Below are 24392 nucleotides of genomic sequence, written 5' to 3'. Positions count from 1 at the left end.
ACACAATGTTGATTATTTCATATTTGAAGGCTGGGGTTAAGGCACAACCAGTAGGTGTCATGCGGCGGCTGTGTGAAGGCAAGAGAGGACCCAAATGCACGGCTCTAGACACACGGGGATGAACTCAAAGGCAGGTCTTTATTAACAGGAACATAAGAAGTCATACAAAACTGTACTGGGAGAAACTAAAGCTGAGGCGCTGGGAAGACACGGGAAATGCACACAACCTAGAGGGACGACGCAACACGGAACAAAGGGACACTCTGACATAAATACACATGGTTTATCCCAATTCAGGGTGTGCAGCCTTAAAGTACGCAGCCTTAACGATCCACAAGGGCCGCGTACTTAAAGACCGCTAAGGCCGGAAGTGCGAGGCTTGTGAAATGGGACGGTCTAGCCCCCGTCGCGCTGCCCAGGTTGCCTAGCAACCATGATACTAACAGCTGGAAACGTTTCATACAGCTTTGTTTGACAGAAATGAAGGAGAAAATCTTTTGTTCATTTGTTTCTACATGAGCTTTGATCATTCTCTGATTAAGGTCAGCTATTGAACGGCGTATATTTTAAAGTAAAGGCTTTAAAACCAAGTTAGTACAAACGTCACTAATGTCACATAACTTTGCCGACATGTGGCCAACAGTAATGTTTTAATGATCTTCGTTATTAAACATTTGCACATAAATAAGTGACATAATATTCAGTACTTACTTAAAGTTTACTCTTCAGGCGCCCCTCATCCGCCGTTTTTTTCGGCAAAACTATCCACACCCACCGCCGCGCTATGCATTCTGGGATATGTTGGGCCACGAAGTCTACACCGCCACATCCTTAAAATTCAGGGAAATGAAGGACGCATTTGAGGGCCGCATTTCGAGCAGCCTCCGAATTGGGACAGCCTTCGTCGCATCGCTGTGACGTAATCGGCCTTAAAATGCGGCCTTTAAGGCTGCAGACCCTGAATTGGGATACAGCCACAGAAGGTAATGAGGGAAGTGGGAACACACGGGGAACACAGCTGAGGACAATTACTCATGACCGAGCGGGGAGGACACGAAACTGAAAATACTGACACCGAGATGTGGACCTTAAACACAACACAGTACACAGAGATGAGCACAGAGAGAGAGAGGCAGAGAACAAGGATGAATACACGAGGGGATGAGGAGAACACAGAACACAAAGGACGGGAACACGGTACTAGAACAAACGCCACAATAAAAGCATGGACACAGGGGGAATCCAAATACCAAACCAAACAATCCAATGAGCATAAGGAACAAAATACAAAACCACAGGAAAACTGAGAACACTGGGTCAAAATGACCCAGGACCATGACAGTAGGATTAGTTGTAAATGCAGTCCAGATGTGAGTTTGATGCAGATTTTAGTGCTGTGCAAAAGTCTTGTGCCAATTAAATACAACTGTTGACCTTCATCAAATACCTAATGAAGGTAAAGTAGTACTGAGTAAAAGTTCTCCAGGTTTTCTAAAGGTCTCTCAAAGTGTTTCTCTGGACATTGGCCTTCACTCATTTTCAGTCCAGTCCTTGTACCAGGCCATAATTCATAGGCCACCTTAGGGCTGTTCGATATAACGATATATATCGGATGACGATATAAAAACGTCTATCGTTTCCTATTACGTTATCGTTTGTTTCGTGGTGTCGTAAAATAAACTGTATACAGCAATATTTTTCATCGTTTTGACGGTCACTGTAGTGGCTATATTAATTTCTTAAAGTTCTCTCTTTCTCTTATATTTAATATAACCACACTATGGGCGGACAAGTGTTTGTTTTTACATGTTTTCATTAGCAACAATGACGGTAAAACCATCGCGTGGCTCCGCTGTCCGCTTGTGTGTTTTCCACGTAAACATTTCACAATAAAGCTCAAGATCCTGTTGAGACTTTTCAAAATAAACTGAATCACAAGAAAGAGTATGCAGAGAGTTTACGGATGAGAAGCAAAAACAGAGCCGTCAGGTGCTAAAAAATAAACCTTAGACTCAAACTTTGAGAGAAAATGGTGGCCGTTACAACTTATGTCTAAAAATGTATAGTTTCATGTATCGGTTAAAAGACTCGAATCCAGGTAAAGGACGCCCAGCTGGAGAAACTAAACGCAAGTCGAGTTTCCCAAGATTCACAGAATTTACAGAAAATATTACATTTTTTGTGATTTATATCGTTGTCAGCACGATAAATGTCTTACATCGGGATATGAGATTTTTGTCATATCGCACAGCTAACACTGACCTATGAATCACTGAAGTATAAAAAAGCACCAAACTCAAGAGATGATGTGTTTTGTCTACATGTAACTGTCAACGAACCAATCTTAAATTGTATCTTTAGCCTCTGTAGCAAAAAGACTTTTAGTTAAAATAAATCTAAAATAAGAACAGTAGTGCACAAAAGGCAAGTCAGACAGATAAAAAGTATCTGAAAGTCATGTCCTTTTGAAAGGGGGGGGGATTGAGCAAAGACCTGACAATAACTGAGAGATACATCTGGCCCTTCACTTCACCCATCAGCTGTTTGGTGAAGTCTCATCAGAGATGATCTCAGTGGGAGGGTGGCTGTTAAGAAGACACTTGAGAAAAAGGTGAAGGTCTGCCAAATTACACAAGAACTTGACTGAAAATGAGTGGAAATAGGTTTTATCGAGCTATGAATACAAAATTTAATTATTTTTTGGGGGGGGGGGGGCTCAAATTAACATCAGTATGTATGGAGGAGGTTAGGAGAGATGAACTGCAGTGAGTGTTTACAGTCATCTTTAAAACACGGTGGAGGCTATGTCAAAGGTTTGGGGCTTTGTTCTAGCCAGTGGTGTTTGGTAATATTACAGTCATCATTTGGGAAGCATATGAATGGAGGAATGGAACAAAAGGCAAACAACATTCAGTTTATCTTCTCTGATTTTTGAACAGAAAGTACGTATTTAAACTGTCATTGAACATGTGTCCTTCTCTGTCTTGATTTGTAGCACCAATGTGCGGAGGCCAGTTGAGAGGACCCAGTGGTGTCATCACATCTCCGAACTACCCAGTTCAGTATGACAACAACGCCAACTGCACTTGGGTCATCACGGCGACAGACACATCTAAGGTAAATGGCATTGAACACAGAACTGAAGCAACAATGCAGGGTGTTAATTTTGCTTTGCCGCTGTAAGCACAGATTTCCAGCGGTGCCGTAAGTGGTATCTTTAGCTGCCAGCTGCCTGATGAGTTTGCACCTTTTTAGGGAGGAGCTCCAGAGGAAGCGCTTCTCTGACACAGATGACTCATTTTATGCTTTTGATAATTGCTACAGGACACTTTAGGGGCTGTTCAACACACCATGTGACAGGAGCTTTCTTATTGAAAAATGTGAGCGATAAGGAAAATGAAAGGTGGGGAAAGAGCACTGGAAGCGAGCCAGCAAAAGACAAAGCGAGTTGTTAGAAACACCTGTGGTGAGGGAGAGAAGGAGTGAGTAAAATGGACAGGAGACTAATGGAGAGGTTTTGAGAGCATGCTTGGAGGATATCATGAAAGTGTCACAGCCATTCTGTTCAGACCATTGACTTTGGAGTTGTGTTCAAGGCCAACCAGCTGCTATCCTGCCAAATATCCTTCTCTGAACTCAAACAAAATGGTTTTACAAATCCGTTCTCTTATTCCACTGCGCCGGATAGAAGAGAGGCTATGTAAGGTGAGAGGCAAGGGAGGACGGGGAGTCAGATCTAATATGCCCCCACAAAAGTCCACCCTTTGCTTGCATGTATACAAACACAAACAAACATTGACACCCTTGGGTATACCCAGGAGGCAGCCTGCTGGAACAGACACCAGTACTTTACGCTGCCTCTTGCTCTGTGACTGGTTCAGATGAAGATGGAGAGAGACTGCTCTTTCTGTTTAGAGACGTAATGGGCTTCTATTCCTGCCCAGCCAGAAATGTTAGGTCAGCCAGCAGACTGAGGCAGAACAGCCTCAGTCTGAAGGGGGGTGGGCGAGCCGTGACAAAGCTCTGCTAGACCTACCAGCCTCATGACATGATAAGTAATTTGGGTTTTTGTCAAGTGGTGCTGCTTCATAGTTTCCCAAAGATACTAAATGCAGCTGTTTGAAGCTGGCAGTCTTTATGTGTTTACCCATTTATGCCAGAAAAAGCCAAAAAGTGGCCCCAACTTGCCAGACTTACACCAAGTTACACAGAGCTATCCTCTGGACCCGACAAAGCTCAGAGACAACGTAAAACAACAATGTGCTTTGAAAAATCGACTGAATACAGGTCATGTTTTTTTTTTTTTTAAAGCAAATGATCTCCACAGAAATGAGATTTTTCTCTTATTAATATGCTACTTATAATGTTAATGAACTCGTTTAAATATATATGATTTTTAAAAAGCACTCTCGTGTTGTCATTACCGCCTAAAACCTATGCATGTAACTGTGCGTGTCTGGTTTGCGGTGGAAAAATGACCCGCAAGGATGCTGCAGTATTTACCAGGAGCAGGGTGTATGTAATAGTTTAATAAATAATCAGTGTTCGGGCAGACATTCAGAGCTGGGGTTTCTTTACTTAAGTCACAGCAGCAGTCTTACAAGGGATTTACAGCTGACTTGACAGAAGCAGAAATACAGGCAACGGAGCTGCTGCAAGGTTTTCTTCCAGTCCACAGATGAACTAACTGTGCCCTCTATATATAATGCTTAGTTCAACCTTGTTGGATACAGTGACAGGTATATGTGCCTATGGACTATTCAAGTATTTACAATAGCTAATATGTTATGTAATACTGTTAAATATTCTAGAGCAGCAGCTGCAGTACAGAAAACGAAATGTCGTCCCCAGTCTTGCTTACAATAGGATTTCATTTATGATAGGATTTTTTTTTAACTAAATGTTTTTATTGGAACATTTGGCACAAAATGGCAGGCTAGTTTAGAACCGTGACTCTTTTACTGCAGAGCCGTGCTGTTGCTTTGAAGAATGCAGTTTGGCATTGTCTTGATGAAGCAAGCAAGGCTTTCATTGCAAGAGATCATCTGTGGGCAGCATATGTTGCGTCAAATCGTGTATATATCATTCAGAATAAATGGTATATGAACAGATGTTTAAATTGTGTGAGGGTATGCCGTGTGCAGTAATGCACCTCCCATACCCTCGCATCACAAATCCTGGGGCTGTGTAGGATGAGCCAGACACCTCCCCCACCCCATCCCCCCGTATAGAGGACACAACGGTCATGATTTTCTAAATGTTTTATCTTTGCCTGCTGGAGTTTTACTTTGCTTTCATGGATGCAGAAACAAACTGTGTTCACTGACAATGGTGTTCAGAAGTGTATCTGAGCCCATGCAGTGATTTTCAAAGAGTCGCGCCTCCTGTCAGAGCAGTGCTGCCTGCGGGGCCCGAAGATCACGGCAATACAATATTGGTATAGCTTTCTTTCAAGCGTATAGAGATTTCTCTGAATTCTCCAAATCTTTGCATGATATGAAGTAGTGCAAATGATAAAATCCTCAAAACAATTGCATCAGAAACTCTTCTTAGTGGTAAATCCAGCCATTTTCTATAGGCTGTCATGGAACTGATTGAATATTTTTCCATTTTCTTGTCTTTTCCCAACTACTTTGGAAGTTGTAGGAGTGTTTGTTTCATTTAATATTTACATTTTACACAGTTTCGGAGACATGGTTTTACGTCAGCTGTTCAGTATGGATGATTTTTCTTTTTTTACAACTCTTTCACAATATGGCTGCTGCTCTCTCTCTCCCTCTCGATTTTTTTTTTTATCTTCACCCCCTCTGTACCTCACCTGTTGGCTGGCAGATGGGAGATGAGTTTGTGGTATGAAACTCTATTTATCGAGCGATCTGACCTATTTTGCCTACACACCATCAATCTTTCCTCTCCACCTTGGCAATTTTCATTAGGAACTAGGTTTAACATAGGACAGAATGCAATTTGCATTTATATAAGCTTTTTCATTAGGCCCTGCTCTCTCTCAGCCCTCTGAAAACATTAAGAATTTGGCGGAAATCAGTGGCAGCCAATTTAAACTAGGAGGCAAAGACTTTTCCTTGTTTGGCTTTTTTATTTTTATTTAGCCTCCTCTGTCACTCTATTTTTTTCCCTTGTTATTAATATTCCGCACTTTTATAATTAAACCGTTTTTGTTTGCATGTTCAGAGCTGACCCCTTCGCTTGCCTCGGCTAGGACGCAATTATTGTTTCCTTGTTTTTATCCTGATTTGTCCTCCAGCTGCAGCATAGACCTAAAATTGTACTCATAAGTATATATATATATACACACACACTCATATATGTGTGTGTGTGTGTATATATATATATATATATATATATATATATATATATATATATGTGTATGTATATATGTGTGTATATGTATGTGTATATATATGTGTATATGTATATATGTATATATATGTGCGTATATATATATGTGTATATATATATATATATATATATATATGCATAGAGAGGCACATGTAATAGCCCACGAAGGCAACTGAAAGCTGCTAGCATGATCGGCAAGAGTGAAGGTCGTGCAGACCATCTGGCAGGCAATCAGATATTTGATTAGCGAGAAACAGTTCATAATCAGCAGACGCAGTAAACACTTACAGAAGCATGGAAGCAAAATACCAATACCGAGCTGTTAGGTCACACAGTATGAGATTTAAAGGAGAAAACAATTCTAATAACAAAAATAAATAAGTAAAAATACTACTACAGTGTATACAGCTGGAAGTTTGATGGACAGATCTTAAAAAAAAAAAACCTGATGTATGATGGATTGATGAACAGAGGAAAAGAGAGTCACAGATGGGAAGAGATCTCTCCTCTGCATTTGGTTCAGGGAGTATTTAAGCATCTGCTTCCCTCGTTTGTCTCGTTGATGTCCCCTCCGTTGTCTAGGTGATCAAGCTGACATTTGAAGATTTTGACCTGGAGCGTGGCTACGACACGCTGACGGTTGGAGACGGCGAGGTAGTGGGAGACCAGAAGACCATCTTCCACGTGTGAGTGACTCATTTGACCTCGTTTTCTCCTGCCTTTAATCTACCCTCTGTTCTCTAACTTCTTTTAGCTACCCGTCAGTTTCACTTTTGCAAGTCATGTTCCCGGTAATCATATTCTGCCTTCGCGCTCTCTTTCCTCCTCACCTTTGCGGGACACTCGCCTTTTCTTCCTCCCCCCGCGCCCGACAGCGCCCGTCTGTCTTCCTGTTCCCCTCCAGCCCTTTTTTTTTTCTTCCTACGGTTTCTCTTTTATTTCATCACCACCTGATGCAGCAGGGCATGAAAAATAGATGTCGCACCACATTGTCAATCATCTCTCTTTTCACTGTTAAAAACAAGATCACAGCCATGTGGCGCAGCATTGCAAAACTGCATATTGATGCCCCCTAATGGAGTTTGCGCTAGCAGATGCTCCATAACAATTCACAGGATGTTGTTATTAATTGTGCTGAAATTTACCACCTTAATAAAGTTTTTATAGATCAATTTTTATGCAAGGCTGCCGAGCTGGGGTGGAAACCAGGAGGGGGAGGTTGGAGATAAATGAGGGTATGCAAAGGAAGGGGTTGCTGATGTGAGATCATCCTCACATTCATATTTTTTTGTCTACTTGCTCAAACACCAACAACACACACAGGACAAACACTGAATATGGCTTAATCTCTTCAATTAAAGATTTTCCTCCCTCTCCTCCCCCCTTTATGGACTTCTTTATGCTTTAAAAGTAGAGAGAGTAATTGAGTCTTTGCGCTCCTGCACACAAACAAACTAGAACAATTTAGTACTGGAGAATATACTGCAGCTATCAGCACTGTTAAACTCAGGACTATATTTTTTGAGAATCAGTGGTGCAGCCGAGCGCGTGCAGGGTGTAGGGAATTATTTAATATTTTTTTGTAACTTTATGGTCAGAGGCATGTAACCTTAGTGCGGCACAGTCATAAATGGGCTTTATAGGCAGTTAGTCACAACCAATCAAATCCACTCTTTTCATTTCAAGACACTGTGCTCTGACAGTTTAGCAGTGGAAAGAAACTATTGGAGTGAATATGCGACAAGAGTTTTTCCCATAAGGGAAATAATGTCCTTGTTTTGGATCTAACAGTAACAATTAAAAGGGTGGTGACGATAACAAAAAACACACAAAAACATAAAGTAGGTCATCAACAAGGACAGTATTCTAGACAGTGATTAGCTTACAGGGAAATTATTAGCATACTGATATAACTTGTCTGGGTGGAAATTATATAATAGCCTTGTCTATTATTTTTGACAAGCTTTTTAGTGCTACATTAGACGCGCAGCATTTTATACTTTCTCTCACAAGTGCTTAGGAGTTCACAGACATTCAGCGCATTACCAAAAGCCTGTAAAAGAGAACAAAAATCTATCCAGACACTAGTAGCAATCCCACCATCCTACGTGTTCTGTCACTAAAATTAGAACCCTTAATCACTTACTCTGCAGCTATACCCTTCCTAATTAGAGTTGGGTGGAATTACTATTCAAATGAGATTAAATTACTTCTGTGGCATTGACTGATCTTGCATTCATTTTACACTTTGTTGTCTCCTGCTATTTTGAATGTAAGTGTTGGGATAGGATAAAAAACATTTCTTAGGTTAAAATGCCTTACAAAATTTGTAAAGTTCTTAATTTGTGTGATGATTTAGCAAAAACAAGGTCTCTCTGTATTTTCTAGGTGATGACAAGTCCACAGCTAAAGCACTTCTACTGCTGATTAAAAAATTGCACAAAGATATAGAATATTCAACAGAAAGAAATGTCTTTTTATAAGGTGTATGTTGGCTTTTCTTGTTTTGTAGTCTGTCTGGTTCGACTACTCCTGACCTTGTCGTGAGCACCAGTCATCAGATGTGGCTCAACTTCAAAACAGATGATACCAGTGGCTCGTTGGGCTTCAAGGTGTCCTATGAAGGTAAGGTTACTGTATATATTTTGGTTCTGGCTCGTTAACTGCATTTTAAAACGGATTGTTTAACTTCTTAAACCTCCTAAGACCTGAACTCTTTCATGGCATGCATTTAAATTTTTCTTTGCTATTTGCGTCGATTGGGACCTGATGAATGTAAAAACAAAGAATTACCAGATTTTTTTTTTTTACTTGATTTTTGTTTCTGACAAAAATGAGATCTACATATGAGGACATTTGTTTTAAATTTCGATAGAACAGTGGCAGTATAATGTCCTCGTAAGTGGATATCAGGCCCTTGTAGGGAAAAATTAAGTATTTCGGACTAGACATCGAAAAATGTGATGTCCACATATGTGGACGCCAGGTCCTAGGAGGTTAAATCATCTTAGGAGTAGCATCAAAGGGGAGTCATGTTAATGGTAAAGTATTTTTTAGTGGTTGTGCAGTGAGTCATCATGGTGCGGTGGTACACTGATGCTAAAAAGCAAAAGCAGTCTTTATAGTTAGACTTTAAATCTCGACTTTCTCCTTTTACAGTTTGAAATAGGAGTGGATTTCTTTTTTGATCAGTTACGCTTGTGCGTTGTGACTCACCGCTCAAGACTAACTATCATATGCTCTAACAGAACACATTTTTCTTCAGTTGGCTGCTGGTCTTCCCAGTATGTGTCATCCCAAGTTTAGCTTCAAAGACATAATCATTGGAGATTATGCATCTGTCTCATATGAGACTTTAAACAGTAATATGACATCGATTTCATCCATTTTCTTCCACTTGTCCAATTCAGGGTTGCAGTTGGGCTGGAGACTGTCCCAGCTGTCATAGGGCGAGAGGTTGCGTACACCCTGGGCAGGTCGCCAATCTGACACAGAGAGACAGACAACCATTTACACTCACATTCACACATACGGCCAATTTAGAATCACCAATTAACCCAACATGCATGTCCTTGGACTGTGGGAGGACGCCAGAGTTTGCAGACACACCATACAAGCGCCACATAGAAAGGCCCCAGCCTGCCGTGGATTCAACCACAGGACTTTCTTTGCTGTGAGGCGATGGTGCCAACCACAATACTGGCATATCACGAACACAACTAATATATGGATGATATCTACCAAAAAAAAACCCAAAGAAACAAACAAAAAAAGGAAAAGAAGAGTAATTGGAACTATAGGAGAAAATTAAGTCTCCCTTTTTGTGTGCGATCTCAGTGCCTCTGAGTCTGGAGCTCTCAGGCAGCAAAACAACTTAACAAAGAATTAAAAAGAAACATTAACCAAACATAAGCAAACAAGTATTTGAGTAATTTATGGGTGATGTTTGTGTCCTCTTTTCAATTTAATTCAGTTTGAGTCTTTACTGCTGTTTCCCCAGCTACATGTCACGTCTGCTTCCCTTCAGCTCCGTGTCGCACATAGTGGAGCATAGGAGAGATAGGCTAAGTAACGATAATGCTACTAGAAGAATGCTATTAAAATGGAGCCACTTTGATATAGTTGTATAATATATTATTTTCTATAATGAAATGTATTCAAATCATAACAAGGTATGACATTTTAGACCCTCTGATCTCTGTGTACTTCATGTTGCAATACAAAACAACAACCTTATTTCAAGACCTCATATTTGCGTTCACTAAACTGGTCATAAACAGTCAGTGGGTCATCTAGCTGCATTCATCCTATTGTCTAATACCAGTGCATCTATCTCTGTGTAATTATGTGTCTGTGTGTGTGAGCTTTAACAATAGATCAATGTGTGTTTTTGCACGGATGTTTGAAGATCAGATACAAGTGTGGGTTTGTGAATGAGTATGTGTGCGTTCTGTTTTCCAGCGTGAAAGCATGTGAGTACGGGGTGTTTGCCAAGGTTTTTCTTCTAGATAAGTGTGCTGTTTGCCTCTCAGAAGCACAGCAAGTCTTCTCCCTTGCCCACAGATGCTTATTTTTCATCAGTAAAAATAACAGCAAAAGTGGAGCAGCATGCCGAACCAAAGTGTAATTAAAACAATGAGTTCGACTTAATGAAGGGGAAGAAACGCTTTGAACCACTTCACCTCCCAGATTGGAGCACCCAAAATCTAATTTGCATTCTCAATTACTTGTATTTTAAGCCTGATCATCAAGTGTAATTGCAAACACAGTCATACCAGAACCCACACTCCCACCTTACCCATACGTTGTGGGTTGCTCACACTCTGCAGTGGGCTCTGTCTGTTCTGAAAATGCAGCGCTTGCAAAGAAAATCAGTATTAATGCAAATGAGCCTAAAACCCAACCGCTGTCGTGCTTTATACTGACAACTGAGGGTATGTGATATGAAACACTTGAACTTATTGTTATCCAGATGCAAACGAACGCACCAATGGGACAGTGGCTAACACTGAAGACAAAGCATCATGTCATTTGTATTTTGAGTACTCCAGCCCATTCATTGTGCAGGGCACTAACAGTTTATGATTAAACATTGCATATAATCATCTGTTAGCAAAGCAGCAGTTGAGAAAGCATCTGTTGACAGAATTTTGAATTTTCGCCTCATTGCAAGGTTACCATTATCTTCATGTACTTTTAAATGCGACTGCAATTCAGTGTTGATTCAGTAGTGGAACTGAGAGCCTTTAGAGCCCACTGAGACATTGTGTGCAGTACTGGGTTATACCAATAAACTTGACTAATAAAGTCCTTTTGTCATCCCAGGCCTTAGGAGATTGCAGTGTAGCTGTTGACAGTAATTTGAGTCTGAGTCCCATTAACTTGCCCGGATTATTCTGGAATGTCAGGGAAGGACGACAAATACACCCTTACATCTCTTCCCTTATTCATGAGAATCAGCAGCTGTTTCGTTCACTTATCACCCTGTGTATGTTGTGTACAAGATGCTTTCATATGTGCAACAAGAGAGACAGTCACACACACACACGCTCACACACACACTTCAAAGGATTCTTATATATTAAGCCAATTTTTCCTAAAGTTGTAATTGGAGGGACCCATGAGGCAGAGAGGCCTACGGGTGTAGGGACGAACAAGTGATTGCATGATCTTGTTTGTGTTTGCACGCGTGTGCATTAATATGTAGATATGTGTTTGCGTTACAGCTGGATTTCTCTTTCAGATCTGGTTTCTGTCATTCTCTCTCATCCTCTCTCGGATTCACCTCAAAACTTGCTTTCAGCATCCCCCCCACCACCCCTTTTAAAGGTGACTTCCACGTAAGATCAATGCGTTGTCTTGTGAATGAGGCGGCCTCAGGACAGCCATACATCCAAACAGCAGTGAGCTCTAAATATGTGTTCTAAATGATGATCATCGTTAGGGCTGAGTATGGATTTATACCCGGCATCACCCCCGGTGCGATTTAAAATCGTATTAGGCCCTGCCATCATTTCCTGGATGGATGAGCTTATTCGCTCTCTGTGTTCCCCCATCCAGATGCCTCAATAGGATGCCTCAGCATTCCCATCTGCAATCTGAGACCTGAGAAAAGTAGAAAAAAAAAAGAGTTAGTGAACGAAGGAGGCCGCATAAATCTTGCAATAATGAAATTGGCGTGTTTGGTTTTAAGGAAGAAGAGTGGTCGCAGAGGTGCGGGTGTGTTTTGCGCGCGAGTCGTGAAGTACTCACATCAGCTCCCAACACGAACGAGGTAGTTTGTCACACAGTAAGTCGAGGAGTACATTTTCCATGGGACAGTGGGGGGAGGGAGAAGCACTTGGGAGATTTGCACGATTAGAAGGTAATAGTTTGGGAAAACAAAGACACAGTAAAGAGACCAAAGTGGAAAACAGTGCATAAAGAGACAGGGAGTTCATTCATGTCGGCGTCAACAAAGGTAAACGTCAAAGTCAGTGAAGGTTTATGCACAAACTGCGTTATCTGAAACAAAGCCCGGACTTATCAGCGTTCTGAATTTGCAGAGATTAAATCCATATTGATCTTGTGGGTGGTAAACAAGTGCATTTCCCATAATGACACTTTTGCATAAATGCTTGACGCAGATAATGTGGAGCCGCTCTTATTCTCCATGCGATGTGCCCTTCAGTGTTTCCCGTGAGTTAAAAATGTATTTTGCTACTCCGCTGCAAGGAAAAGGGGGCAGGGAATGTGCTGTTGCAATGGTTCATCGGAGAGTTAAGACTTAAGCAGCATTGTATTGTATTTCATTGTATTTTCCATTATTTTGACTCCAAATCACCATTTTTACAAACGTCCTCTTTCAGCGAAAGAGATGTTTGATTCTAAATGATTGATTAGTGATTCTAAAATAGTCTTAGGTGTGAATGTGTGTGAATGTATGTCTGTTTCTCTGTGTCAGCCCTGTGACAGCCTGTCCATGGTGTACCCCAACTCTCGCCCTATGGGGGATGAGGATAGACTTAAGCCCCCGTGCAACCCAGAATTGGATAAACGGAAGAAAATTGATGGATGGAACAAACCAATGGGAGCTATAATCATATCTGTTGTAGTTTCATGAGGAAGAGGATCCAGATTCAGATTCCAGAGGGCGACAAAGTAAAATTCAAATCTTTCATCCGAGTAGTTGTCATACACAGAGCTCAGTCAGCAAATCCAAACTATGCAGACAAGTACATTAGCAGACTTCAAGGAAGAACAAGCTAGGGTCTACTAACTACATTAATAAAAACTTAAATAAATAGTCAGACCTTTACTTTTTAAGAGTACAACGTGGCAGGTGACTGACAGAAACAGGGGCATATATCCTGGGGACAATGATTAGGTGAACAGATGTGGCAGAAAACTCAATAATAAAACTATCAAACATTACAAACCCCAACAGGAGGGGACAGAACAGAAATGCAAAACCATCTCAGAGCAGGCTTTTTCTCCCTCTCTCTCTCTGTAGTTGTACGGTGTACACCACAAATTCATCTTTCTCTGCATGACACAGAAATTTGCACAAGTCTGTTGCTTGCTGAATTGTTCTGTCTTATGTATTTACGTCCACCTGCGCAGAGATTGAGCAAGGCAGTTGTGGAGATCCTGGAATTCCAGCTTACGGCAAGCGGGAGGGGACAGGTTTCCGTCACGGGGACAGACTGTACTTCGAGTGTCTGCCTGCCTTCGAGCTGGTGGGGAAGAAGAACATCACCTGTCAGAAGAACAACCAGTGGTCAGCTAAGAAACCCAGCTGCGTTTGTAAGTTACTGGACGACTCCCCTCCGATTCGACGCGCACCTCGCGCGCACACGTGCATGAATCGAACACTGCTCGCACGGACGAGTGCAGGGAGGGCTGCATAATAAATTGTCAGATTATCCTTACAGTTTGCCTTGCAGAGGCTGTGGATTTTGAAACAATAGCAGGGATTATTAGCTAATTAACACCATGAAAGACAAACACAAAGTGAGAGAATTAGAGGGTGAGGAGAAGAGGGAAGAGAGCTGACCATGCAGATAATACCCACTGTTGTATTATTGATGAGACAATAGGATGGACAAAAAGCTGCAGTGTGCAGATAAACATCACAGAGCTGAATGACAGAGAGCTTCCTGGCCCAAAAGTCATTTTGGCTGCATAATACTATGAAAAAATGGGCTATTTAGTTAACGTTTAACAAAATATTATAGTCATGTTGAAACAGTGCAGCCGGCTTGCTTTTGCCGTTGAAGTTGACGCTGTAAATGTGATCGCATGCTTTTCTAACGTACTGTTCAATTGTGTGTTTTCATAGTGAGAGAGTCACCAGTACGTTTATTTTTACCAAGCATCTTATTTTATCCTCCTTTTCATGCTTAAATGAGATTTGTTGATTTTTGTTAGGTCCTACTGTCAGCTAAAAGTATAATGTATCCAGCTAGGACACCTTAGTAAAGCAAACATTCTTAATTTGCCTTGTCTACAATTATGCCTTTGATTATCTGTAACCCTTTGATGAGCCTAAGAATACGTGCACGCTCATCTGGATGCTTTTCAGAAGCAATTTCTGTCCATACTGACACCTAAGTGTGTCGCGTAATGCTCAACATATTGCTCGCCTTATCTCCTGTGCATGTAGTCACCAGAAGAGTGACAAACTGAAGAATTTAGCAATGCAACAGCTGTTTGCACTGACAAAAAATGTCAACCATGGCTTTCAATTAACTGCTGATGGTCTAGGCAGTCTTGTTGTCTTGTGGAAAAGGGTCACAGGATCTGACCAGTAAGGCAAGCATAAGCAATTACTGATAAGACCCCATGAGAAAGTGAACATGAGTGCCTGAATCATCGTTCAAGTGTCACTTTGTTCCTATCCAGGCTTAAATGCTAATGTAGTCTGTAGTGTTTTTACACGGTCGACACCTTAAATTGCTTGAATAGTGGGGACAGGAAGGTGAACACAGCAAAAGTGGAGTTATTCTAAAATGTAACATGCATTAGGTTGCACATCGCCCGAGGTTGTTGTCAGCACAGTGGTGGTTATTGGAGTTGTCTCCTTCTTATGAAATATGTCTACGGCACGTGTGTCTTGAGGTGGTACAGATTCAGTAAAATGAATCAAGTCATAGTGGCTTGTTGTCAGCAAAGGAAATGGAATTTGCCTCTTGTTTTCAGTCTCCTGAACAATTCTCATTTTTATGTTGCTTATCTGTATTTCTTCCTCTCACCCGCTGTCTTTGTCTCTATCTCTCTATCTCTCCTATAGTTTCCTGTTTCTTCAACTTTACCACTCCATCGGGGGTGCTGCTATCTCCCAACTACCCTCAGGAGTACGGAAACAATATGCACTGTGTGTGGCTCATCATCACCAACCCTGAGAGCAGAATCAATCTGGCCTTCAACGACCTCAGCATGGAGAAGCAGTTTGACTTCCTCTCCATCAAGGATGGGGGAAAGGTAGCGCATAAGCGGATGTCCTCGCTTACTTTGAAAGGCTCTTTGCTGACCTGTCTATCAGTCACGGTGCTTGTCAGCAGGAAAATCAGCCTCTGTAATTATGCGTACAAGTTAAACAACCTTTCTTCCAGTATCACTGGACTTTATCGCTTTATCTGTCTACCTCACTGTAGGATCTGTCTGCTCTTGTTTTGGGGTTTTTTTATGGTTTTTAAGCTGAGTATAGCTTTGGTCTCAGCAGAAAATCGTTATCTGTCTTTGTCAGGCTGAATCTCCTATCCTGGGGACCTTCTCTGGTGATGTCCTGCCTCCTCCCATAACAACCAGTGCGCATGTAGCCCGTTTGGAGTTCCTGACTGACCACACCTACACAGACAGAGGCTTTAACATCACATTTACAAGTAAGTACCTCAAAGGAGATAAAGTGAAGTCTTTAAAGCTTATCACAAAAGCCCACATTGACCGTTGGATGTTTTGTGTTCTCAATTGTTTGTGCACGTTTTCAGTATGTGTGTGTGTGTGTGTCAGTGTTCGCGCACACATACAATAGGGCTCATGAATCATCCACAGTATCTCTGTGCTTGTCTCCCATAGACTGCATAAACTGGATAAACATTACTTAGACACTCAAAGAAAAATGACAAACCCTCACTTTATTGTCTAAATAGAAACTTGACATCTAAATAAAACCCAAGCAAAGATGTAGCATCTTTACCTGACAGATGCATTTGCACCTGTGGTCATTATATTCTGTGCTGGGTATCTGCTGACTTCTGAGGAAATTCTAGAAGCACACTGGCTGCAGTTCTGGTAAACCGTTTTTATGGTTATACTTTGTTCTGAGTGTTTGGAAGCAGGACTCATTGCATGCACACTATTGTGTTATGAGCCTGGTATTGAAATTCTTCTACATTACGCCAAAGAAAATAACTCGGTAGGGAGTCAAAGGAGCTTGCAAAGAAAAGCTTCTGGACTTCTTTAAGTTGCTTGAAGTTGTTTCACCTCTCATCCGAGAAGCTTCTTCAGTTCTAAGGTCAAATGGTGGGGAGTCCCAGATTTAAACCTAGTGGGAGTATCCCCCCACAGAGGGACAAAAGGACCCCCTGATGATCCTCTAATCGCCTGAGCAAAGGTGTGAAACTGGGTGTGGGTCCCAATCAGCCAAGGTTTCAGGTGAGCTCATTGTGAAACCTGGCCCCACCTTATCCACCTTATGAGTTCACCCGAAACCCTGGCTGATTGGCAAACCCCCCCCCCCCCCCCCCCCCAAAAAAAAGATGAAAAAATGAACAGAATCAATATAATGTAATTAGAAACCAAACAATACAGTCAACATGATTACATATTAAAATATACAGCAAATATCTACTATGGTTAAGGCCAGATTTGCTAACTCAGTGTGCCAGCGCGACCTGGGTTTTGGCGTTAAAAAAAAAGTGCTGTTGGTATTTACAAAGGGAATGCAGAGACAGGATTGCGTGTAGGAGGTGGGAGCTCAGAGGTTTTTGCTGCTGACCCTGTTGCAGTCGTATTTCTGAGAATTCCTTTCGCAAGTTGTAAAATATGGTGAGAGATTAATTAAATCAAGCACGCAAGCTGATATAAACATAAATACACCGATACTTAACACTGCAAAAAAAAAAGCACATCTTGTTTTTTTGCGCATGATATTGAAATAAACCAACTGCCCTTGTTTTTAGTAAGCAGCACAACTTTTGTAAATCACTCATAAAACTAACCACACCTACAGTACGAGTACAGAATGTAGGCACTGCACTCAGACGCTAATTTGCCACATTTAGTCAATTTGAGCCATAGTCTTACATATATGTCTTATAGAATTGTAAACAACCACGGCAGACCCGGATGCAAGTTCATGCTTTCCAGCATACTTTATTGACTCACACGGTTGCTGTTCACAATGCTCACAGAGCTGCAGCTCTCCCGCTGCCCGCTCAACATTATCATCACAACGACAGCAACCCCAACCACAGGACCCAGTACAATATTTAATTCGGCGGGGCGTGATTGCGGATGCCGTGCAGGTGCGCCCGCCTCCTCTGCACGGCACCGCAGGCCACGCCCCGCCACAAGTATGAATCAACATTGGCCTACAAGTTTTGTTCTAACACTTAACAAAGCCCTGAGAGGATAGCTGCAGCTGCAGCTGGGTTTGTATTAGGATATTTAAATCAAATCCCCTCCATGACAGAGATCTCTTACTGTTTATTTATATGTTCATTAAATCCAGTGCACAATGATGCCTGTTTACAGTATACTGTGAAGATTGCTCATCCTGTTTCAACTTAACCTCGGCTCTCACTAGAATATCTCTTTGATGTTAATCTATATCGGCTCAGCAAGGCCAGAATGCTCTCCCCCCCCACCCCCACCCCCTTTGCACGAGCTCATTTGCAGACACGACATCAACCAAGCCCAGGTGCATCTGGAAAGCCACAATGTGGACAACACATGGCGGCTAATGCATTAATTAGCATGCTAGATGAATAAATAAATAACCGTGCCGAACGAATGCCACGAGCAGTTAATTGAAGATGACGGTTTGTTCCCGAGAACAGTGTCATCTAACTGCAGGACGGTTTTTGAGGAGGTTGTGGGGCTGAGCACACAACTTTCATCATTCATGTTAATTAAGGACATGCCAAACTGTATTTAGGCAATTTCTGGCGCGTTAATGAATAAGATATTTGTGATGGATGAGGTGTAGCTGGCACTTGGTTTGGGTCCAGTGGCTACAGAACAGGGATTCATCAACACCTACACGCGTCAAATACCTGCATGTGTTTACAAGAGTGAGAGTAAGTGAGAGAGATAGCAGCCGAGGTGATGTATTTGTTTACAGGCCGTGTTTCAGGGTTATGACTCTTCTTGTATGACTGTGTTTCTTTGTGCTCTTTCTACTTGAAATTTCATCGAGAGGCCTGATTGATAAAGTTGTGAGGCTGCATGAAAGCAATTGCCCTTGTTTGTTTACCTCACGATTACTTCAGCAGTGTCATCTGGCACTGATGATCTGCATACGGTGTGGTTTCCCATCCTGTAGAATGACTGCAGCAGGGTGAATCAGTGTGACTAAGTGAAACAAATTCCCGCTTGTTACATGCTGGAGTGGCTAAGTGCTGACGGTACAATGACAAAATAAGTTTTGTCTTGAAACTCGAGCAGTTATTTCGGAGTCTTCACACAGGACGTGTAGCATGTGATGTGGATTAATATCAGCAGAATTATAGACAATCTCTTTTTCCATTTCATTATCAAGCAAAGACTTTAAGCAACAGGGAAAGCATTTTTCCTGTTTATAGCTAATGTATTAAGTAGTCTGTAATAGTGGTGTTTTTTTTCTAAAGTCTTCTAAAAGATGACTCTGTGCTCCTCACTAACCACCATCTCTTCTCTGCACTTCCACAAGCGTTCCGCCACAACGAGTGCCCAGACCCGGGTGTGCCGGTTAATGGGAAACGCTTTGGAGAGAGCCTTCAGCTGGGCAGTTCCATCTCATTCCTGTGCGAGGACGGCTTTGTTAAGACCCATGGCTCCCTGACCATCTCCTGCATTCTCAAGGACGGCAATGTGGTGTGGGACAACGCTGTTCCTCGCTGTGAAGGTGTGTAAGAGGGCTCATGTGTACTGTTAGAAGAAAAAAAAAACTTCTGATAGCTCATTACCCGGACTGTCCTGGAGGTATAACACAGATAAACGGGAGAATATATCCTTCTGAAGGGGATTCTGGCCCCCAGACCTTATGCTTGACACCCCTGGCTTACCATTTGTGGCTGACACCTAAGCAGTTGAAGAGATTATTGGAGGAAAATGAATCCTTTTGCTAAAAGATGCCTGAAGAAAAATATGGAGCAGAACAAATGAAAACCCCTTCCTGGACAAACATACGCACAGCTGCAGGGACTTCAAAGGTTTAGATTACACGCTCCAATCGCTCTTAAATATCCTTTAAACCATATTAGGGAAAGAACAAGTACATAAAATGTTACCAGTAATAAGGGAAGGTTGACCCAAGGGGAGCAGGGAAGTCAGAGACGATCTATGATCTACATTTCATATTGAAACAAATTGCTCCCCCGTTTCTATTTCTGCGTGTAACAAAGAGCTAGAACCTTAGTGTTTCTATTTTATTTATTCATTACATTTCTCTGTACAGCAGACTAGTAAATTGTATACATCAGAATAAATCCACATTATTTATTTATTATATACTGCACCTTGTTACCTTGGTGTTCACTCTACTAGTTACTTTATGTCCTTCTAAAAAGCACTTCAGTAAAATGTATGACCCTCTATATGCAAAATATCCAAGGTTCACAGGATGTCCTGAAGATAAAAGACTATTTGGTTAGAATAATAAAAAATTCTAACACACACACACACAAAAAAAGTTCAAAACTAAGTTCAGAATACGCCTTGCAAAAACAAACTAAGGAGAGAAAAAAAGAGAGCTTAAAAGAAATATCTGTACCAGTTTGGACTTTGGAAGTTTGATGTCCCAGTCTCTCTGAATGCTTCTGCAGTTCTTATCTCCCAATGGTACTACCAAGCCAGCTATTTGCCTCAAATACCGCCCAAAAAATAGTTTTTGTCACCTCTTGTATACAAACGTTAGCAAACTTTGAATTGCGAGTAGTAGTTCTGATGGTATAGCTAGCTAAGTATGCAAAAATGTTATAAAATAATACTAATAATAGTAATAATTCCACCTGAATTCGATTTTTCTCAAATAGTTAAGGGAGATATAGTTAATTACTCCATTCTCAGTAACTTTATGTCAGTGACAGCTGAGCTCAAATTGAAGCTGGTGATGACCCGGAGGCTTTGTTCTTCCCAGTTTGTGATGCAGCGGCCATAATTTGCTTATATAGAGAGAGCTGAACAATCATCTCTGCCTGACTCAATACTCAATGAACTATCCCCAAGAAGTAGTTTAGTTTAGATAATACTTGCCATTAACTAGCCGCTTTAGGTGCAGTCACCATGGCTGGAGCTCCAAGGGACTTAATCAGGTTCTCTGTCCGTGATACGCAAAGGAGGCACCACTATTAAAACATGTCACAACCCCCCACCACCCCACCCCCGTGTGCCACAGCAATTTTGTGTTCCTCCAGCTATCATACCCCTGCGTTTGTAGCGTAATGCGTTTTATAGATGTCCTTCAGTATGCTGAGTTGGCTGATTAAATCATTCCACTTCAAAGGGAGCGAGGAGCTGGCACAGTAACGAAGCCGTCCACCGTGCCCGTGTGTTCTGGTTAAGGATAGGCAGTTAAAAGGAGATGAGGCAAAGTGAGCTGTAACAGAGATTAGGGTGCAGGAGAGGGGTCGGCGCACTCAAGTGTCTTTTGTGCTAGCGATCAAAGACGTCCCGTTTTGTCTTTTTGATGGGAGAAGGGCTCGATGATATGTTTAAAACCCTGACTCCTTGCGTAGGTGGCACACACACAAATGCGTAATAAATGCTCGCGTGCACACAGACACACAAACACTGACACACGTGTTCCGGGAGAAGCGGTTAACCTTGAAGCGCGCTGTCACCAGCTTCCATAAGATAAACCTTGGCAGCAAAAAGAAATGGGATGAGCCCCAGCTGATGCATGGGAACATCTGTGGGCAATGGCATACATCATCCAGGATAGACGTGCATTCATTTTTTATTTTTTAATCTGTTTTTTCTCTACCTGCATTTCATCTCTCTGTGTTAGCCCCGTGTGGAGGGGATCTGAAGGCTCCCAGTGGAATCATCCTCTCCCCTGGCTGGCCAGAACTATACAAGGAGGCCCTTAACTGTGAATGGATCATTGAGGCTCCTCCAGGCTACCCCATCAAGATCATCTTCGACAAGTGAGTCACCCACATAGCAACTGCTCTTGTGCCAGCACTTTCTGTTTTCTCATAACAGGCTTGGATTTTTATTGCTTTTACCTTCTCACTGTATCACTGTGTTCTTATATCGTTATGTCTCACTTTAACCTCTCCCAATGCCTTTCCTTTATCGCAGTAATGCAGTAGATCTAATGCACTTCAACACATCCACCAACCAAGATAATACTGCTTTATTTACTAAAGTCCTTCAGAGGGGTTTGATGCTTTCATTTGATATCCTGAGCCCTAAGTACGCAAACACACACAATACAAAGGGCTATGTAAGTTGAGATGGTCTGTCAAGAGGGACTGTGGAAATGAGATGTGGATGTGATTTGTCCTGATGTTTGAGAGAGAGACAGTCGTAGGATCAAACGTTACATCAGTGTTTCACTGAGGCTCATCCTCGCTAACCCGGCTCATCCTGAGCGCTTCCACAACAGCGGGCCATGCAAAATGAATAGCGCGTAAATGTTTGTTGCTCTTTAATTTTTATGTAACATCAATAAAATATCACAAACCGCTTCATTTAGATGACACGGTTCTGAAACTAAGCAATTTATTCACGCTTTGAAGATGAAGTGGCTCAGGCAACAAAGACGGAAACACACATACATGCTATTGAAATACTGCATACACCCACCAAAGCCAAATGTCTCAGGATTCTCCAAAAGGAGCATCAATCGCTTTTTTACAGTTACCACTGTTATTACACTGACTGGCTAAATATCAAAAATACATTTTTAGATGGGATTCTCTACATTGCCTGTTTTTGGTTAGGACCATATTGATTCATTTACTTTACAGATTGTTCATTTCATCAACTTTTATCCAGCTAGTCAAGCACAGATTAAAATAAGAAGTGAAAATGAGCTCTTTGTCCACTCTTGATCTCTTTTCCCTGATAATTTAGCAGAAGGCAAATATATTTATGGAATATGAGAAACCTTATTTTTGATACAATCTACTAATGCAGATCTTACCTCTAGACTCCCGTCTGTTCGTTTGATATTCTGCTTTCGTGTTGCTTAATTTCAAATAAACGGACAGAAGTCCCAGTGGATTTGTCACTGTTGTGTGATGGTGTGGAGCTCCAGGGCAGGCTCCACTTTGTCTGATTTGTAACCGAGCTTTGCATTTATTGTAGATCTGACTTAACAATGAAGATGATGAGGTTTGAATTGAGATACTCATGTAAGACAGACTAGTTCACATATACATTTTCAGCATATTACAAATACTATGATTTAGTTCTTTATTTTCCCATTTTATTAATTCCAACAATCATTTACTAAAGTCATACATTATTGTCTCGGATCTTGTGAGGTGCAGTCAAAAAAAGCTTTGCTTTGTGTTTTCAGGTTTCGCACCGAGGTTAACTATGATGTCCTCGAGGTGCGAGATGGACGTTTTCCCTCTTCACCACTAATTGGTAGTTACCAGGGCACACAAGTTCCCCAGTTCCTGATCAGCACCTCCAACTTCCTGTTTCTCCTATTCACCACTGACAAGAGCCACTCTGACATTGGCTTCCGTATACGTTATGAAAGTAAGGGCTTACCACGTTTGAACACAGTGACACAGGATGCAGTTTGTTCACTTATGCACCACAGACGCTAAAAGAAATACATCTGTTGCATATACAGTGGGGGAATAATTATTTGTTTGCTCACTTATTAATAAATGAGCAGGCTCTAATTTAATGAAGAGAGACAGAATATCAGCCAAAATCCAGGAAAACACATAAATACACACATAAACATTATAAATTGATTTGTATGTCATTGAGCGAAATATGAATTTGATCCCCTACAACCAAGACCAAGGAGCTGTCAAAAGACATCAGGGGCGAAACTGTAGTCCTGCCAAAGGCCGTTAGCAAGAAGCTTGGTGAGAAAGTGATTGCTGGTGCCATACTTTCCTCATGGGGTGTGGATGATCATGAGAAAGGTGGTGGATCAGAATAAAACTACACAGGAGGAGCTTGCTAATGATCTGATTACACCTGGGACCAGAATCACCAAGAACACCATTGATCTCACGCTACACTGTGATGGACTAAAGTCTTGCAGCACTACCAAGGTCCCCCCTGTTCAAGAAGCCTTATGCACATGCCCATCTTAAGTTTGCCCGTGAACAATGATTCAGAGAAGGCTAGGGAGAAAGTGCCAAAACTGAGCTCCAATCACCTGCTGTGATTGGAGGAAGAGAAATCCTGACTATGTCCCAAGTAACACAATCCCCACAGTCAAGCATGAAGATGGAAACATTTTGCTTGAGGGCTGTTTTTCTGCTAATTGAGGAACCAAAGAACAAGGCCGAATCATCGACAAGAACCTCCTTCCTTGACCTAGAACACTGAAGATGGGTCATGGATGGACCTTCCAGCATGACACTGACCCCAAACCATCTCCAAGGAAAAAAAGAGTTGTTAAAGATGAAGCACGTTAAGTCCATGGAGTGGCCTAGCCAGTCTTCAGACCTCAGTCCTATAGAAAATCTGTTGAAGGAGTTGAAACTATGAGTTTCTAAGCAGCAGCCACGAAACCTGAAATATTTCGTTTCTGTAAACAGGAATGGACCAAAATCCACCTGTTGATCAACTACAGGAACTACAGTCTTACTGACTGTTCGCCAACAGGGGTTTCTTCGCCAAGTATTAAGTCATGTTCTTTGATCGAA

At 41.7% G+C, this 24392-nt stretch overlaps 1 protein-coding gene across 2 annotated transcripts in view; it reads left to right on the top strand.

Annotated features, from left to right (window-relative positions):
* Positions 1 to 24392, top strand: part of csmd2 (CUB and Sushi multiple domains 2) — a 262542-nt gene that overhangs the window by 141300 nt on the left and 96850 nt on the right. For both annotated transcript variants that reach the window (XM_087834531.1, XM_087834530.1), the window contains 9 exons: positions 2996 to 3117; positions 6943 to 7046; positions 8873 to 8985; positions 13963 to 14145; positions 15632 to 15822; positions 16088 to 16223; positions 19253 to 19447; positions 21551 to 21689; positions 23072 to 23259. In XM_087834531.1, coding sequence (XP_087690657.1) covers positions 2996 to 3117; positions 6943 to 7046; positions 8873 to 8985; positions 13963 to 14145; positions 15632 to 15822; positions 16088 to 16223; positions 19253 to 19447; positions 21551 to 21689; positions 23072 to 23259 — 1371 coding nt within the window. The remainder of the gene's footprint in view (positions 1 to 2995; positions 3118 to 6942; positions 7047 to 8872; positions 8986 to 13962; positions 14146 to 15631; positions 15823 to 16087; positions 16224 to 19252; positions 19448 to 21550; positions 21690 to 23071; positions 23260 to 24392) is intronic.

This window comes from Neolamprologus brichardi, chromosome 22 (assembly GCF_056152115.1).
Source record: "Neolamprologus brichardi isolate AB-2024 chromosome 22, ASM5615211v1, whole genome shotgun sequence".
Taxonomy (NCBI): Eukaryota; Metazoa; Chordata; class Actinopteri; order Cichliformes; family Cichlidae; genus Neolamprologus; species Neolamprologus brichardi.
This window is presented reverse-complemented; position numbering and strand designations above follow the sequence as displayed.